The sequence below is a fragment of the Elephas maximus genome, chromosome 2 (assembly GCF_024166365.1).
Source record: "Elephas maximus indicus isolate mEleMax1 chromosome 2, mEleMax1 primary haplotype, whole genome shotgun sequence".
Taxonomy (NCBI): Eukaryota; Metazoa; Chordata; class Mammalia; order Proboscidea; family Elephantidae; genus Elephas; species Elephas maximus.
In genome coordinates this window covers 175402729-175421876 of record NC_064820.1, presented here as the reverse complement: position 1 = coordinate 175421876, position 19148 = coordinate 175402729, and the positions used below count along the sequence as shown (strand labels likewise).

The window sequence follows — 19148 nt, the reverse complement described above, 5'->3', positions numbered from 1 at the left end:
CCCAGTGAACGTGCATGGGGCGGGGAGGGGGTGAGAGGCCCATGGTCCATCTGAGCCCTGAGATTAAAGCATCAGAGACCAAAGGCAGGAGCTTCACTGCTAGAAACCAGAAACCCCAAAATTCTGCTAGAGTATTCTGGTTCATATTAAAATGTTCCATCTCTTCCCCATTATGGTAAATCAAAAGGAATGGAGGTGACCTCTTTATTAATGAGGAAAAAAAAAAAACCTTTTAAAAATGGGCCTACGATTTTGAATGTTTTTCTTATGTGCTTGGCACCATGGTGTGGCATTTACCTGCACAGCCCTTGTTCATTCCGCATAGCAGGATGGTGTGGTGGGTATTCAGAGCCCTTATTTTATGCACGGGAAAACTAAAGGTTAGAGAGGTTACAAAATTGCTTGACTTCCAACAGCTGGTATGTGGCAGAAGCTGGCCTCAAACTCAGCCTCAAAAATTCACGTCCTCTTTCCATCTCTTAAGCATGTTATTACTCAGAGGTTGTGAAAAGGACAAATCCAGGGTTCCCAAGGAAGCTGGTGGGGCAATAAGATCAATGAGGTAATCAGCTACCATTTGTTGATCAGAAACCCTGGCAACATAGTGGGGCAGTTCTGCTCTGTCCAATAGGGTCACTATGAGTTGGAATCGACTTGATGGCAATGGGTTTGGATTTTGGTTTTATTTGTTGATCGCTGAATGGGGTCAGGCACAGTGCTAAGCACTGGGCATGATTTATTTTATTTAATCCTCATGACTTCCTGATGAAGTATAAGAATTACAATGATCTCCATGGTTCTGTTGGTAGGACTCAAGCTTAGAGTCAGTCAGTAGCTGCTCATAGACATAGCAGGTAAATGGTGGAGATGACTGTAAGCCCAACAGGCTCTGGGGCCTTAGCCCCTGCCCTATACTACTTCCTTCAGTAGCAGACACACCAGTCTCCATTGATGAGCACCATGGAGGTCAGGGAGGGGGCCAGGAGGACAGGCATTCTCAGCCCTGCCTCTTGTGTGTAAGGACATGGATATTCACATTTATATACACACATACTCTCTGCTCAATCCTTTGTTTTGATGATCTAATTTGATTCTTCTGGCAATCCTTGGAGGTCAGTCCTATTCCCATTATATAGGTGGAGAAATTGAGGCTCAGTTTGACCAAGATCACACATTCAGTGAATGGTGGGGCCAAAATTGAATTCAGTGTGACTCCACGGTGTGGCTCCTAATTGCTGCATCCTCTTGCTTCTCAAAAGGCTTTTTAAAAATTTCCTCAGAAAACTGCCAGCAGGTCTGCCCAGCGCAGTCAAATGCCAGTGCCCCACATGGCTTCTTGTCCAGGGTCCTCACTGACACACATTGGCAAATCTATCTTCCTAAAAGGAAGAGGAAAATGACCTGACTGCAGTGTTCTGCAGTCTCAACATTATCAGGCAATATAAATGCACCCCCCCCCCACCAAGAAAGCCACCTGTTCATGCAAGCCTGACTCTTTTTCAGCTAAAAATAATGCATGCCACCCTAAAATACTTCTGCAGTGAGAAAACAAAAAACAAAAAACCCAAAACCAAACCCACTGCTCTCAGGTTGATTCCGACTCATGATGACCCCACAGGACAGAGCAGAACTGCCCCACAGGATTTCCAAGGTTGTAAATCTTTATGGAAGCAGACTGACTCATCTTTCTCCTGCAGAGCCACGGGTGGGCTCGGACCGCCAACCTTTCAATTAGCAGCTGAGCACTTAACCACCGGGGCTCCTTACGGCCAGCAAACTAGGGATATAATGCTTAAGCAAATATAACACATAAGCAGTTTAAATAATGATAACACATATGAAAAGCAGAAATCCACCATTCTTTTTTTAAAAATTTTATTGTACTTTAAGTGAAAGTTTACAAATCAAGGCAGCCTCTAACACAAAAACTTATGTATACATCTTACTACATACTGAATTCTACCATTCTTGAGCTGCTAGTCATAACCCTTTTTAAACATAGATTTGAGGTCAAAAACAAAATATAACGGGGTTTTTTGGTACCTGAGAAGACCCACTGCTATTTAAAGGTCAGTAGCTCTATCCTGGTGGTACAGTAGTTAAGAGCCCCTCTGCTAACCAAAAGGTCAGCAGGGCAAATCTACCAGCCACTCCTTGGAAACCCTGTGGGGCAGTTCTACGCTGTCCTATAGAGTCGCTTTGAGTCAGAATTGACTCAATGGCAATGCGTTTGGTTTGGGTTTTTTTAGCTCTATCCTAGCCAACATCAACTTATGTGGGCAGCCCTTCAGGGGGGCCTAGAATCTCTTCATGCCATGTGGATCTAGGAAGTAGAGGGCGTGGGCCCAGATTTTAGAGCCTTCTGGATTTCTGGAACATTTTGTTGTGTAGGGATATGTGTGTGTTTAAAGTAACAATGAAACAGCTTTAAGGCAGGAACACATACAAAGTCTGTGCATTTGTGACCTGTAGGTTTTCTGTGATGCAACTCTTTACAGATTCTAAAAGTACAGAGATCTTCCCCCTTCTCCTGATTAACGACTGAGCCTCTGCCCCTCCAGTACATTGCTAACAGCTAGCTACATGGCGTGGGGAGTTGGAGGGGCTGAAGCCTAACTCAGGGACACACTTTGAGCTGGATTTCTTAATTGTGGAAGACATAGCCCTTACCTTCTGATTGAACAAGTGTCCAGGAAATTCTTTCTGGACTTTCCCTTACCCCATGCCCTGACTCTGGAATTCAGGGCAGGGGAGGAGGTGGCTGCTGTTATTTCAACACTCTCATATGATAACCATTCCTACTTTTAGGGGGTAGCAGTGGTGGAGGTATGAGCAGAGAAATTAGAGTCAAATTTAACTGACACTATTTTACTTTAGGGAACCCTGGTGGCAAAGTGGTTAAGTGCTATGGCTGTTAACCATAAGGCTGGCAGTTTGAATCCACCAGCCACTCCTTGGAAACTCTATGGGGCAGTTCTACTCTGTCCTATAGGGTCACTCTGAGTTGGAATTGACTCAATGGCAATGGGTTTGGGTTTTTTGTTCATCTTATTTTAAGGAATCCCTGGGTGGTACAAATGGTTAAAGTGATTGACTGCTACCAAAAAGGTTGGAGGTTCAAGTCCATCCAGAGGGGCCTTGGAAGAAAGCCCTGGTCATCAACTTCTGAAAAATCAGCCATTGGAAACCCTATGGAGCATAGTTCTACTCTGACACACATGGGGTTGCCTTGAGTTGGAATTGACTCGATGGCAATAGTTCGGTTTTTGGTATCTTTATTTACTTCATTCTTCCCACTTCACCTCCAACCACCACACCTCCCCAGGCAAGGCACACACACACTGAGAACTGCACACAATCCTCAGCAGGTGAGGAACATCAGTCCTAGGTGGCCAACACCATTTTTTCAGGGGGCTTTTGCTTGGAACCTTGGAGTTTCCCCTGAGAAAAGTGGCATTCTGACAGTGAGCTCCTAGAGCTGTAATGAAGGAATCACATCACCTTTAACTTTCTAAACTGTGCTTCTAGCATAAGGAAACACACAGGTGGGTATAGCATGGGGGTAAGGATCTCTAAAGTATTTTATTCCTCCCTATCCTTTCCAATGGTACAGTAAGTCCAAGTTCATTTGGACCCTCCTGATTCAGAATTGTCATCATTAAGACAGGGCAAGTGATGAAGAAAGAAGTCTGTTAAACAAATTGACCATGTAAGCAAGATTATAGGTAACACATTTAGCTGTTTAAGTGTTTGAAAGGCTTATTTACCTCAAACTAGCACTCTGCTAAGGGAACATCATTCTATTTATTTTTTGAAGCCAGCTCCTTAGAGATCATTTCCCCAGCATCCCCCTCAGCCCCATGCAGTTACTGCATGCATGTCTACCCCATCAGCAAATCCACACGGTAATCTCTCATGAGGTCACAGCAACTAACATGTGAGGGCTTGTTACCAGCCTGGCTTCTGCCTTATCTCATTCATTCCTCCCAACCACTCTTTGATGTAGGCTGTTTACTGTGGGAACTGGGACTTAGAAGGAGCTAAGATGGCTTGTCCAGAGTTATACAGCTAGCAAATTGGGGAGCCTGGGGTTAAAACCCAGGCAAACTGAGCCTATCCTGTAAACCTCTATGCTATGTTGCTGTTCTATATTAAAGCTGAGGCAGTAGTGTTTCAGTGGTAGAATTCTTACCTTCCATGTGGGAGACCTGGGTTCCATTCCCAGCCTATGTACCTCAGCAGAGCCACCACCTGTCAGTGGAGGCTTGCATGTTGCTATGATGCTAAACAGGTTTCAGTGGAGCTTCCAAACTAAGAAAGACTCGGAAGAAAGGCCTGGCAATCTACTTGAGAATATCAGCCAATGAAAACTCTATGGGTGACAATGGTCTGAGCCCATTGTGCATGGGGTCACCATGAGTCAAGGGCTGACTCAACAGCTGCTGATACTAATAACCTATTCCAGCCACTGAGTTAGGTTCATGGGAGGTATGATCCTGACCCTAAAAACTTTCTCTGGGCTGGGGGAGACATGACCCCAAATTAAACAAGGCAAACCTGTCTGTGAGAGGCTGGACACCCAGTTGTTGTTGGAGGGAAAGATTAGGGCGAATTCAGAACAGCCTCATGGACAAGGTAGCCTTCGAACTGGACCTTGTACGAAGGTGAATAGCATTCGAGAGTGGAGAGGTGGGGGAGAAGGACGTTCTAAGCAAAAGGACCAAAGACAACCTGAACCAAGGAGCAGAAGCAGAAAAATCCCAAATAATGTGCAGCAACCAATGTCCTGGTTACCAGTAACTCAGTATCCTGGAGCACAGGAGCCAGGGAGCAGTGATAAGGTTGGAAAATGAGGTCTTTCTATGGAAGCCCTCAGCTCCATTCCTTTACGTATATTTCAGATTTCGGTTTCTACAGAGTCTAACTGACTTTCTCTCCCAGGTAGATAAGACCTTTGGCAACTTACCATATGTCTGAGACATTTTTTTAGGACAAAGCAGCTCTTGTCTCAGCACTTCCAGAGCCCCACAAGATGTTCTATTAAAAAAAAAAAATGTTGTCGTCAAATAAATTTAGAAAATATTGCTTACTGAATCTCTGTCCTGAAGAAAAACAATGCACATAGTTTGTAAACGGCTCTGAGATATCTGCAGTTAAACAAGAAAGACAATTCTGTGTAGCTGTTTATCCGTACTTGGCCACAGGACTTTTGTCTTCACTGTAAGACCAATTAGCGTCTCATGAAAAACACCGGAAAATGCGGCTGCATTTAGGGTTTAGAGAGAAAAATACAAAGAAGAAAGCTTCTTTCAGTTTTATCTAGAGGAAAACCAAAACAAACCAAACCCGTTGCTGTCAAGTCGATTCCGACTCAAGCGATCCTATAGTACAGAGTAGAATTGCCCCAGTGGATTTGAACTACTGACCTTTTAGTTAGCAGCCGAGCTCTTAACCCCTGTGCCACCAGCCACCAGGGCTCCTACCTAGATGAAGTCATTGATAAATTCTGATCTCAGACTCTGGGAGTGTGTTGGTTTTTGTCGACCAAAGACTTGAGTCAGCAGCGACACTCAGCCATTGAACTTGAAAATGTCCTCTCCCTTCTCATAAGCTCCCAGGGCATGGATTCTGTGCCATTTCAGGCCTCAGAGGACTTCATTAATCAAGAGAGAGGCAACCCAAGAAGGCTGTCACCGTGCCATCAGAACCCCTTAGCCACCACCCCGCCAATGTAGTCATTCTAAACCCTAACCATGTTCTGGGCAGTCTCTCCTATGAAAAATTAAAAATGAAAAAGCCAGAGTCATTTCATAAAAACTTCACCCACATACTCATTTTTTCTTTCCCCGCCTTGTTGAAGCCCAAGCTGGCCGGCCCCGCCCCATTCCTGTAGTCGGTAGCAAATTCCTTGGAATTGTGTTTGCCTCTTGCAGATGTTCAGTTTGTGCAAACTCTTTTCCCCCTATTCCCCATTAGCTCATAATTCTGACACGTATGGTGATGTGTGGGGAAGACCACATTCCACCCTCACACTCTTTTGGAAAACACTCTTCAGAAAACGCAGCTGCATTTTCATCTGGATAAAACTGTAGGAAGGTTTCTTTTCTGCAAAACTTTCCATCTTGGCTTTGTTCTTATCAAAATGTTGCAACCCTAATTAAAAATGCATCGTCCTTCAAACCAATAGTTCTCTGAGCTGCTGTCAGAGAACGTGATGGGCTAGCTGCTGGGGAAAGTGGCAGAGCGCCGCTGTCTTGTGATGTCTTGGCCCACATGCACCCTGAGAATGTGCTGTCCTCATGGGAATCTTCACGGGTCCGACTTGGGCAAGTCAGCAGGCCAGCGGCATTTCTGGAACATTCCAAGTCTCAGACACCCATCCCTCTCACCCACTTAATTAATCTTCAGGATTGCAGCACAGATATGAGAAAAACAGCTCCTAAAACCGGGGACCATCTCTGTATTCATGCAGTGAGATTCCTTTATAAAAAGGCCTCTTTTGAAGGACCTAAGCTCAGAGGCCACAAACAGTGACCTTTTCCCAGAATTGAGTCATCAGAGTTCTGCATCTGGAGGTTAGAAAGTCATGGATGAGCTTTATTTAGGGAGCTGTGACACCCCCTTCCCTGGTTTTATATACAAACTTCAGGCTATAAGTACAGATAGGCCTTTTCCTGGAGAGAGGTTCCATGTCTTTCATCAGCCTCTCCAGGAAGCTGGAGACCAGTGAAGGTGAGATGGGAAAATGTGGGCAGGCCAAATCCACCCCTAGGTACTCTTCAGTTGTTTTTTTTAATTTCAGCTAGTTGCTAACATGGGCCAACTGGGCTATTTCATCTTTAAAAAACTATCCACATCTCTCATGGTACATGCTACAACATGGATGAACCTTGAAAACATTATGCTGAGTGAAATCAGTTACAAAGACCAATATTGTATGATATGACTTACAAGAAGTATCTAGAATAGGCAGCAGGTGGATCAGTGGTTACCATGGGCTAGGGGACAAGGAAATGGAAAATTAATGCCTGATGTGCACGGAGTTACCATTTGAGATGACAAAAAAGTTTTGAAAGTGAGTAGTGGTGATGGTTGCAAAAAAAACCCAAAAACCACACCTCCAAACTTTCTTGAAAAAATTCAGAAGAGCCAGTGGCTGTGAGCTAATATCCCTGAATCGAAGCATTTGTGGGAGCTGGCAGTAAAAGACATGCTCTTAGGGTCCCCTCAATCCCCACTCAGGACACTTGGCTCCCCAATGTCCTCTGCCTGAGCTCTGGAATTTGCAGTCCCCATATTCTGGATAAAGAAACGCTGTTAGCTACAGACTAGCACGTCAACTAACTTTGCTTTATAACTTTTATTGCAGCTTTAAATAGAGGTGTAACATGTATCTAATTAATCTCGCATATTATTCAGGTACCTAAACACTGTTTAGATCTTTTTGTCTTTTGGCCAGCCACATGGGATATTTTCCAGGCCTAAATGATAGATTTTGGCTTGGTCTGTCGACCTAATTAGCAGGAAATTTGTCAGCTTTCTTCTTTGCTTTGTGTCGTGTTGGCATTGCCTGAGCTGTCCGACTGTACTGTAGGGAGCTGCCCTTTAATGCCTGACACCCCAGTGTAGATTTTGGTAGAAGGCAGAAATAGCCTTGTTTCCTTGGCCACACAGAATCCCCACAGAAAGGCCTGTCTTTAATAAGGGTGTCTAGGCACCCCCCGCCCCCGCAAGCCTCGTTGAGTAGACCCTTAGGGAGACATAGCCATGCTGAGCCATCGTGCTGCAAAGACCCTTCGCTTGTCTTTGGAGCCATCTCACCTTGAACTCTCAACTTAAGGCTCACAATGGAAATACCAAGCTGGCAGTTTCAGTGATATCTAGGACTACTTGAATCTTGGGGGGGAACTGCATTTCCAACTGATCCCAAATCTTTGGGGGTTTAAGTTGGCCTGCATTTGGCAAGAGACAACTTCCTGTTTCTAAGAAAAAAGGCTTATGAGGGCTTACAAAAAAGACTCCAGGAGCTTTGGGCTGCAAAACGGCTCTTGCAAAACAACATTTGGATGATTTACGTGTAAATGAATCAGAAACATGTGGATTGAATTTCCTTGTGAATACAGATGGGTTTAAAAATTAACGGAAAAAGTGTTTGGCAAAATACTTCTTGGGGTTTTTTTTTTTTTTTTTTTGATTGAATATAAAATGTCAGAAGTGGGGGGAGGGGAAGCAGGAAGGGTGTGGGGACCACAGGGCTCAGAGCCTCACCTAGCCACCCTGAGTCTACTGCAGGCTTTCTGGTAATTAAAAAAAAAAAAAAAAAAGGAGAATACTCTTCCAGACACGATAGCTGGGAAACGAAGTGGGCCACTTCCTAGACACAATCATCGCTGACAAGAACATTAAGTTCAGAATTGGCATTAAAAAGAAAGCCAGGACATTTTTTTCTCAGCCCAATGGTACACTAAGCCATCACTGGGAGCCAAAGATGGCTGCCCCTTGCTTCTCATGTAAGCATCTTTCTCATCTTGACATATTTCGAAGTTGCCACACTGTTTCAATTTTCTCATAGACACTCCCTTATTCCTCACACCCATACCAGGTACAGTAGGCTCTGTGAGATGAGGCCTATTTGACGGAAGGGGAAATACAGCCCAGAGAAGCTAAACAATGAGCATGAGATTACATGCTAGTTTACTGGCAGAGGTGATAGGTTAAAAATAATAGCAGCTAACTTCTATACTTCTATTGGGAGTCCTTGGGTGGTATAAATGTTAATGTCTTCTAACTGAAAGGTTGGAGGTTCCAGTCCAACTGGAGGTGCCTTGCAAGAAAGACCTGATGACCTATTTTCCAAAAAGCAGCCATTGAAAACCCTGGAGAGCACAGTTCTACTCTGACACACATGGGGTTGCTGAGGGGGAGTGGACTTGATGGCAACTGGTACTGGTATTGGTAACTTATATTGGGAGCTTAATAGGAGCTGAACCCCAGGCTAGGCACTTTACATATGTTATTTCATTTACATTTCCAACAACTCTAAGTGCTATGATTAACTCCATTTTCTAGCCAAGAGAGGACGAGTTCAAGAGAGACTCATAACTAGTTCAGGGGAGGGGACTTAGTCGGTAGGTAAACAGCAAAGCCAGAGGTGGAATGCTGGCCTGTCTGGTTCCAAGCTCTCTTATACCATTCTGTGTGGCCTCCTAACTGCGAACATTTTGAAAATTTTTTGGTTAGCTCAAATTGTTGTCCCTTTTCCCAGGATCTCACCCCAACTATCCTATGCTGTAGTTTCCTAGGAACATGGCTCGGAGCATTCTAGAAACAGTGAGTTGAAGCAGTGTGGAAGACTGTCTGTAGTTTCATGCAACCTTGCTTTCTCTTCCCCTCCAGGCTTTCTCCCATCTTTATATTCCCAGTGTACAATGCCTGCTATAGATGTGTTTCCTTCTTTCAGCCCCCAGGGTTGCAATGAAGGCACTAAAACCACTGCTCTCAGTTGCTCAGTCTTCGTATTAACACAGAGCCCAGAGGGAGCCAGGTTTTTTGACGTATATTGCTGGCACTGGGGATGGACTGGTTTTTATTTTATGTTTTGGAAGTCAAGGGGAGAGTAAAAAAGAGTGATCAAGAGAAAATGCTCACAATTTTTTGTAAGGTTTGGGGCTACAGCTTTCCCAGTGGTATTCAAATCTGCAGCTTTCCAGTTATGTTTTAAAACTGACATCAGATTTGGAGGGATATTTAGGATATTCTGTTAAAGATACATACACATGCTTATATATTATAATTTTTAATTAAGTACATGTATATTTTATAACGGAACCTTACCCCAGAGCAGATGAGAACCCATTTTTGGTTAATATTCAGCTAACATAGTGGTGTGTGGGTGTTTTTTTTTTTTTTTTCCCTCCAGTGAGAAGTTTGGATGTAAAACCATTGACTTTTGTCTTCTTTCAACAGCGATATCTGGCATGATTGTTCCTCCCATGTGAAAGAATTGCCTTGAAGAATTTTATTAATGAAGAGGTTGGATTCTGCTACAGAGAGTAATCTGATACAAGTCCCAGAGTGGAACTTTTAACTCAGGCCTTTTTAAGAGGAATCACAATAACTGCAGATTTTTAAACAAACAAAATCACCGACCTTGCAAATACTGAAATTGGAAGGGATCTGCAAGTGGAGGGTGTTGTTTAAAGTTGTACCTCCCAAGTATTGGGGAGCTATATTTATTCTGTGTTGTTAAAAGCAAATCCACTTTTTCTTTTCTTTTTTTTTTAAAGCTTCACTCTGCAATCATTGGTCTTTTATAAACGTAATGCTCTATACGAGGGACACTATAAATAAGACTCCATGTTTTAATTTATGATGTTTTTAAAGCTGTGTAAAGGAGAATGAAGTGAGATATTTACAAAAAAGTAACAAAAGGAGAAAAAGAAAAAAAAAAAAAAAAAAAGCTTGTATGGGACAGAATAGGAATGCCAGTTAGATTTTTTAGAAAACTAAGGGTCGGCTTTTGCGCCTTAAAGCATATCAAATGGTAGTTAGCTCAGCCAGTGCATTTTCAGTATCTAACTTAACATGCCACCCCTTAGCAGTGCAAGCTTATTTATCTCTTTTGTATTGTTGTCTTAAGTAACTGTGTAAATAAGTGCAGCCTGGAAAGTTAAAATGCGACGCAAGTGATCACATTTTCCCCTTCCACTCAAAAATCCAGTGCCTCTAGACAGATTGTTAAAACTGCATATTTAAAGCGATATCACTCTCTTTTACTTATGTTAACCTCTTCTGAAGCCCATGGCCTCTTGAGAACTTAGTGGCACACAGCTCGCGTGTGGATCTCCTTTGAGACTTAATGGAACAGGGTCCAGGCACAGCGTTCCATAATATGCCCTCCAGTTATCAAGCCAAAATCTCACTTACACCCCACCATTTCCAAGTTCAAAGTTTACTCACACTTCATGCCAATACTCCAAAAGCAGCATGGCCCCCATTTCAGATTTCCCATTTAAGAGAGCGCCTGTACCAGTCGACCCTTAACCATTTGTAACATAAGAGATTAAAACAACAGGCTTACTGCTTTGGAATTCACAGTAAAAGGAAACGGGGTGGGGTGGGGGGGAATAGAAAAGAAGGTTGAGATCTCCAAAACTTAGTTTTCGTCTTATGGGAATTTTTGCTGTCATTATCTGGGAAGTGTTCTTAAAAATAAAAATTAATAGCTAAGATGCAGCAAAGCTCGGAGGATGCATTTACCCGGTATTTTTTTCCTTTGCTGTTGTGTTTTTGTATGTAGTTATAAATACTGTAGATTTTTTTTGTGTGATTTTTTGCCAAAGTTGTTGTTCTATTTATACATTTTAATGTCTTAAGACAGTTTTTCAATATCACAAAAAGATTTTACTGCATATTTTGCAAAAAAGAAAAAAAAGCTCACTACCTTTAGCTTGCACATACTTGCAACGTTAATGAAAAGGCTTTTTGTTTTAAAGGGGATTTTGTAAAATATCCATATAAATAATGTATTTATCTTCGGAATTTGTACATTGCTTTTTCCCTTCTTCCTCCCCCTCCCACCCCCAATTTATTTTATTGTGTATGTTTGCTAAGTGAAAAGTGCGTATTTGTTTGGTCACCTACAGTTAGATTAGCTGTTTCCATGTGATTTTTAAACATTTTCATTTATAGTTATTTTTAGTGTTGTTTTCAACCATGCTTCATTTTTTTTATTTCCACCCAAAAGCCATTGTCTATTTTTGTATTATTTGTAAGTTAAGAAGTTTTTTTCCAATATATGGCAAAAAAGAAAAAAAAATAGTAGCATATTATTCTTGTAGCATTTAGTTCTGTAGATTAAAAAAATGTATCCTTTGCTTTGGAAGCTTACAAAAAAAAAAAAAACCTAATGCTGTTTTACTCTATTAATATGCATGGAATCTCTCCCTTTGGAGTGACGCATTTTCTGCATTTAATTCGGGGGAGAAACTTCATAGAAATCAATGAACATACTTTCTTTCTTAAGTCGGCTTGTATATTTCCTCTGTCTTTCACGTAAATATAAACCAGCAGATTGGATGCCTTAACAATGCAAATCATATTCATTTCACTTGTACATTGTAACTGTGCACCCTAACTGTCAGTCATCACTAACATTCTAAGAAAAAAGAAAAAGAAAAAAAAGAAAAAAAAAAAAACAAATCGAAAAGCACAAAAGAACTGTTTTGTTACCTTAAGACAATGTAACTTTTTCTAGTAGAGCAAGAAATCATTTACAACAATGCTGCAACTGTGCATGCCCCCATATGGATTTTGCAATGGTTTTCACTAGACTGTCAGAGTGCGATTTTTATGGGTTGGGGCGGGTGGGGGAGGGGAGTGGAGGGAGGGACGGGAAGGGAGGAAAGCTGATTTTTCATGGTCAGAGATAATAATAATGATGATTGATAATAATAATAAAAAAAAAACTGGAAAATGTAAGCAACATGGACGCTTTGCTTCTCGGTACTCAGAAAGGTTGTCTGAATTCGTGTGGTAAGCGCTGGCTTGAAGATGTGTATAAGTTAAAGCCATATTTTGTCTGGTGAGCCCCTTAACTGTTTGTGAAGGAACAGTCAGTCAGCCGGTGAGGTGTCTGGCTCAGACCCTGACAACAGACGTCACCCATCTGTCAGCCATGTGCAGTGGTTAGAACTTTTCCTGAAAACCCAAAGAGCCTTTAAAATGTGTATAATTTGTGTTTCGTTGCTTCTATTTATATGGATTAGATAAAAAGATGTTCTGGCTCTCTGCCCTTCTTTCTTCTACGCAAAGCTTCTTTTACAAGGTAAAAGATGTCCCCCTAAATACAGAATATGGCTTTAAGAAGAAAATGAAATAGAAACTTCAATTAAAATGTCAGTGTTGGGGGAAAAAAAACAAAGCTTCTGGATGACTGGATTGCTAACGTGCCCTGGCCTCACATTGTACTAGAATGCAGCTCAACAAAGTCATCTCTAACCTACTAACCTTTCACCTTCTTATCAAAACTTTTTGAATAGACACACACTGTACAGTTCAATTGTTAGAGAACCTAACTACTGTAGAGATTGTTATAATTTTTTTTTTTGCAAAAATTCAAGCTGTAAAAACTTTTCAACTTTCACAATATTTAATTAAAGTTACTTCCTGTCTGTGATGGCAGCTCCTAGTTGCGTATTCATTTCTCTATTTCAGATGAGCCAACGTCCAACGGTAATTTAAAAGGCCTATGTTTGCAATTACTCAGACCAGTGTTGACACCCAGAGAAAAGGAATTAGGGTAGTCCGGGGACACCCACTTTCTTTCTCTGTAGGTCCTTGGGGATTTGCTAATCTGGGATGCAAATTGAATACGCAAAGCGTACTGCTGCCCTCTGCTGGCAAGAGCCCGATGCGCATGTGCACATGCTGGCCCAACAAGGAGACAAGAGCCCCAACTCTACCAGCCCAGCAGTGCAACTTCCCTGCAGCGATTGGACTGTGAGTCCAGGAACTGGCTGTTCTAGAACTTTGTCCTCTGTGGTACAAGTCTGATCTAGGCTTTTCACATGCAGTTGTTAATGAATCCCGGTGAGCCTTCTGATCAATTAATTATGCTCCCTGGCTCATTGATGAGGAGGCATGTATGAACTCAGAACCTTCTATGACCTATATTTTTTAACCCCATGTGTATAAGAGACTTCCCTGTTGGATAAAACCAAATTTATCTGGAGTCAAACATTCCACAAACAACTGGTGGGTACACGCTCATGTAAAATTGTTCACTTTAAAGACTCATAATCAAAAGTCTTTTCAATTGCACATTCAATGCCTTTCCTACTTTTGCAATTATTGGACATGATAAGGTTAATGATGCTTGTAAAATGCCTCAAAAACTCAGCACATAGGCTGTAGACCCACAGAAACTTGTTGACCAGGGCTAATGGGGCGTCACACACCCACCAGCACAATCGTTTGTGGTGGGCATTGCGGATGCATGTTTGCTGTGGAACACAGCCATTGGGGGTAATAAAAGCAAGCATGGAGCATATAAGTTAATAAGCAGAGAAGTCGACATCCTTTTCTTAGAAATAAAATCCAAGCTCTTCAGTTCTGCATTCAGTACTCATTTTTGGAATTCTGGCCCGTTCAGCGCAGAAGATAAAAGACAAATAAGAGGCCCCTTCCCTCAGGAGGCTCATGATCTCAGACTAGACAAATCTGTATAAAACCATGGTCTAGAGTGGTTAGGCAGTGAGTGAGACTGGCATGTCAGAATGTGCCACAGAATTAAAACTGACATCCACAGCCCCGAATACTGGCTTCTATTCTCCTTAAGGCTAAGTTCCTGGAATGTATTTGTTCATTTGTTCATTCATTCATTCAAACCCAAGGGTTGACTATACGTCTGGCACCAGGAGAGGCACCGTGGATACAAGAGTGAGGACAACAACACAGCTGCTGCCCTCATGGAGCTTGTAGTTGAGCGGGGCAGGCATCCCTGAAGCAGTCACACAAGTACACAATAACAAACCAATAATGACAATGGAGAAAAAGTCTACAGTGCTCCAAAGGCATATTACAGTGGAACCTGATTTAACCTTAAAGGCTGGGAAAGGCTTCCAGAGAAAGTAACATTTGAGCTGAGATATGAAGAATGAGTAGGAGTTACCCAGGTAGGTGGGGCTCCTTAGGCAGAGGGAAAGAGGGCAGGAAAAGGACTCTGAGTTTTGGAGTGGATGAGCTGCCTTCCAAGAGCAGAAAGACTGAGACAGTGAAGTATGCAAAGGTGCAAGGTAAGATTGGGAGCTTGGGAAGTGCAATTCAGAACACACGTTGAGCATCTACTATGTGCTTGATACTGTACCAGGTGCTAGGGTGCGCTAGGCAAATAAGTCATAGCTCCCGCCTGTAGGGCCTGGGGCAAGTCTCTCAAACTCACATGCCTATAGGGGCAAAGCAGGGGAAAATGAAGGGCTCAGTTGGGGGTAAAACAGGAAGTGGTGGGGCTGGGACCACTTTGGTGAATACATGTCTCTTCTAAAGACAGCACCCTACTTATTCCAGGCAATTGCCCCCTGAAGGGAATGTGGTCTCAATGACACCATCTTTCATTTTTAAGAATGCTGTATATGGTACTGGATTTTGTGTGTGTGTGTGTGTGAAATTTTCATTTTTTAAATGTTGGCATCTAGTTTAAAAATAGTGTTTTGAAAACACTATATTGGGAAAACAAAGTCCATGAGCCCCTAGACTGTCAATTTGGACTTCTAGCTAAAAGACAAGTTGCTACAAAGATGAGTACACAGTTTGAGCTGAGAGTCTTAGTGATATGTTCTATCTATGGGCATTGAGTAATGCTGCAAAGGAGGGATGGCTAGGTGGTGGTTTGTTGTATGAATACGAGTTTTTCAAGAAGATTAGGGGATGTAGGGTATGGGAGGCCATAGTCAATGCCCTCGGAACTGGCATTAAAAAAAAATTATGAGGGGGAAAATACTGAAAATAATAGAAAGAAATAAGAATATGGGAAAGTGGAGTTATATAAATATGACAAAAATCCCCATACTCAGTCATAGCCACATTCAATCTACAACATATAGGCCAATTTTTTTTTTTTCTCTCCTTTTGCCTTGCAGAAAGACCCACACAAATAAATTGTTTGAAGTAGACTTACAGACAAGTAAACTCTTCCCAACAGACTATACTCAGGCCCTAGAAATAATATTCATTGAGGCAGTGGGCCTGTGTGTACCAATTTTGGGGCTTTGTACCAGAAACAACAGGAAACTGTAGTTTCATGGCCATTGCCCTTGTAAATCTTACCCAAAGACGAGGGGACAGACATCAGACAAGTTGTTGTTATACAAATTATCAAACCACATCTGTAATTAATTAACACTCTGATGAAGGAGTACAAGGAGCTCTGTGATTCTATAACAGACTCTATACTCGAGCAAGTGTAGGCGAGTGGCAGGAGGTTGAGAAAAGCCTTCCTTAAAGAACTAACCTTAAATCCAAAATTTAAAGGGAAAGTAGGAGGCAGCCAAGGGCAAGGCTCGGGGAGATAAGCATGCCAGCTAAAGAACACGTGTGAAGGCACTGGGTCTGAAGGAGTAGGATATGTGTTTCAGGAACTTAAAGGCATTGTGTGGGGCTGAAGCCTGGAGAGGAAAAGGCAGTACAAATGAACAAAGGGAACCCAGTGTAAGGTTTAAAGCTGAGGAGTGAAATGATCAGGTTTAGCCCCCTCTCTGCAGTGTGGAATTGCTTAGCTCAGGTGTGCCTTTCCTGCACAGAAAGCGGCAGCTCCAAGTTAGTAACTGATTCCTCAGTGGCTTTCTCAGGCTGCCCTCATCTCTAGTTAATCTCTCCTCTGTGCTGCCATATATCTTTGCTTTCAGCTTTGTTGGCGCTTTCCTTAATTTGTTCATCCATTCAGTCATTCATTTAGCAAATATTTATTGAGTACCTACTATAGGCGAGACACTGTGTTAGGCACTAGGAATACAATTGTAGCAGTTCAATAGCGCAGGGCTCACACTCTCACCTGCAAGACAGTTGGGAAAGCAGACAATTCAAATAAAACATAAAAAGTGGTGTTGAACACTATGGGGACAATCACAATGACACCTAATGCAGGTCTGTAAGAGAAGTGGCCAGAGGAAGGGATGTGTAGGTTGAGACCTGACAGGTGAGTAGTTCTTAGTAGTTGAACGGTGAGGAGTGATTCAAGCACAAGGAACAGTATGTACAAGAAACAGAAGGTAAGAGAACACAGCCAGTGTCTGCAAAGGTTGTTCAGCAGGGCAGAAAAGGAGGATGCAACAAGAGGGAAGGGGTGAGCAGAATCCAGACTACAAAGGACCGTGAAAACCATGTAGAAAAGTTGGGGTTTGATGGTATACCTGATCTCTGCTGATGAGCTCACTTTTTATATCATCAAGAAAACATGAACCATGAGACAATCGTCACCCCCAAATTTACCTGCCTACCTGCAACACCATACCCATCCATTCTGCGTTCCCTCTTGTAAAAACGAAAGAACTGCCAAACAATACCCAACCAATACCTAAGGCCATCCTTCCTCTTTTGCTCCAAATCAACCGCATTCGCAAGAATTTTGCACCTGTAATTATCATCTTCTTTCTCTCCAGCATCATCACCTTCTCCTTCCTCAACTTTACATCCCAGTCTACAAATATGATCCCATCTTAAAGAAAATATTAACAACAACCATCCATCTTGACCTCACTTTGCTTTCAATCTACCCATCGCCTTTCTGCTCCCTTTTATAGCAAACTTCTCTAGAGTTGTCTATGTCTGCTGTCTCCTCTTCATTTATATTCTCTTATCTGTTTTTAGTCTTTAATTTCTACTTCAAGTTCTTCTCTTTTTACTAGTCTTCAATTTATTCTGCTCCACTGAACCTTTTCTTTTTAAGCACACCAACAACTTCCATCTTGCTAAATTCAGAGGTCAATTCTTTTTGCCCATCTTATTTGTCCAAGTAGTAGTTTTGATAAACTTGATTCCCACCTTCCTGAAACTGGGAGGAATTCTGGGATATGAAACTCTCCTAATTTTCTTCTGCCTCCTTCTCAGTGTTCTTTGCTGGATTTTCCTCCTTTCTACCTTGAGTTGTTGACATGCCCTATAACTTTCCTACTCTGTAGGTGATCTCAACCAGTCTCGTGGCTTTAAATACTCCTAACATGCTGATGAATCCCAGACAACTCCCTTGAATTTGAGAGATTCATATAATCTAGCTTCCTGACATCTCCACATGTATGTCCAAAAGGCCTCTTAAGCATAATGTAGCCCACTTAGTTTCTATTCTCAAATGCATTCTTTTCTAACTCAACTAATACTACCCACAATCCATCCCACTGCTCAGGCCCAAAGCCTAGGAAAAATTCTTTATTTTTTATGTTGAAAAGTTTTAATTATCATACTTAATCCAACAGCACAGAGCCCTGGTGGCAAGGCGGTTAAGAGCTCGGCTGCTAACCAAAAGGTCGGCAGTTTGAATCCACCAGCCTTTCCTCAGAAACCCTATGGGGCATTCTACTCTGTCCTATAGGGTCACTATGAGTTGAAATCTGCTTGACAGCAATGGGTTTGGTTTGGTTTTTAGTCCATCAGCAAGACATGTTCACTTTACCTCCAAAATATTCCAAGTCCTACCATGTATCACTACTTCCACTGGTACTGTGGTATGTCTAAGCCACTGTCATCTCTCCCCTGGACTGGGGCCACAGCATCCTTCCTGGTCTCTCTGCTTCATCTCTTGCCACATGGTCCATTATCTATATAGCAGCAAAAATGATGTTTTATGACAATCAGATCATCTGTCTCCGTGGCTTAAATCCTCCAGTGGCTTCTCATTACATGCAGTCTAAAAGCTTCTAACCATGGCCCATAGGCCTATATCACCTGTCCCCACCCACTGCACTGACTTAACCTCCTGTCACTCTCCACTTCACTCACATTGTTCCAGATTTTCTTTGAATGTATCGATTGTTCTCACATCAGAAGCTCTGCTTTTGTGTTTCCTCTGCTTGGCATGCTCTTATCCCATTATTCCTTTTAGATATCTCCTCCCCATCACCTGGGACTCATGATTAAGTGGCAGCTCCTCAGGGAGATTTCCTGACAACGCTACCTAAAACGTTGTTGCTGTTGTTAGGTGCCATTGAGTCAGTTCCGACACACAGTGACCCTATGTACACCAGAAGGAAACATTGCCCGGTCTTGCTCTATCCTCATGATAGTTGCTGTGTTTGAGCCCATTGTTGCAGTCACTGTGTCAATTTATCTTGTTGAAGGTCTTCCTCTTTTTTGCTGACCCTCTACTTTACCAAGCATGATGTCCTTCTCCAGGGACTGGTCCCTCCTGATAACATGTCCCATGTAAGTGAGATGGAGTCTTGCCATCCTCACTTCTAAGGAGCATCCTGGCTGTACTTCTTCCAAGACAGATTTGTTCGTTTGTCTGGCGGTCTTCCTAAAACTTTACAGTAACTGACTTATTCACTTAGTCGTGTTTTCCTGGTGTATTTCCCCTGCTTTGAATGTGAACTTTACAAGAACAGGGACCTTGTCTGTCTTATTCACCACTTTATTTCCAGACCATATTGCAACTTATG

At 42.3% G+C, this 19148-nt stretch overlaps 1 protein-coding gene across 5 annotated transcripts in view; it reads left to right on the top strand.

Annotated features, from left to right (window-relative positions):
* The window catches only part of EBF1 (EBF transcription factor 1), a 447546-nt gene extending 436440 nt beyond the window's left edge, over window positions 1-11106 (top strand). For all 5 annotated transcript variants that reach the window (XM_049874229.1, XM_049874228.1, XM_049874227.1 and 2 more), the window contains exon 16: window positions 9967-11106. In XM_049874229.1, coding sequence (XP_049730186.1) covers window positions 9967-9998 — 32 coding nt within the window. In that variant the 3' untranslated portion in view covers window positions 9999-11106. The remainder of the gene's footprint in view (window positions 1-9966) is intronic.
* The last annotated feature ends 8042 nt before the right edge of the window (window positions 11107-19148 follow it).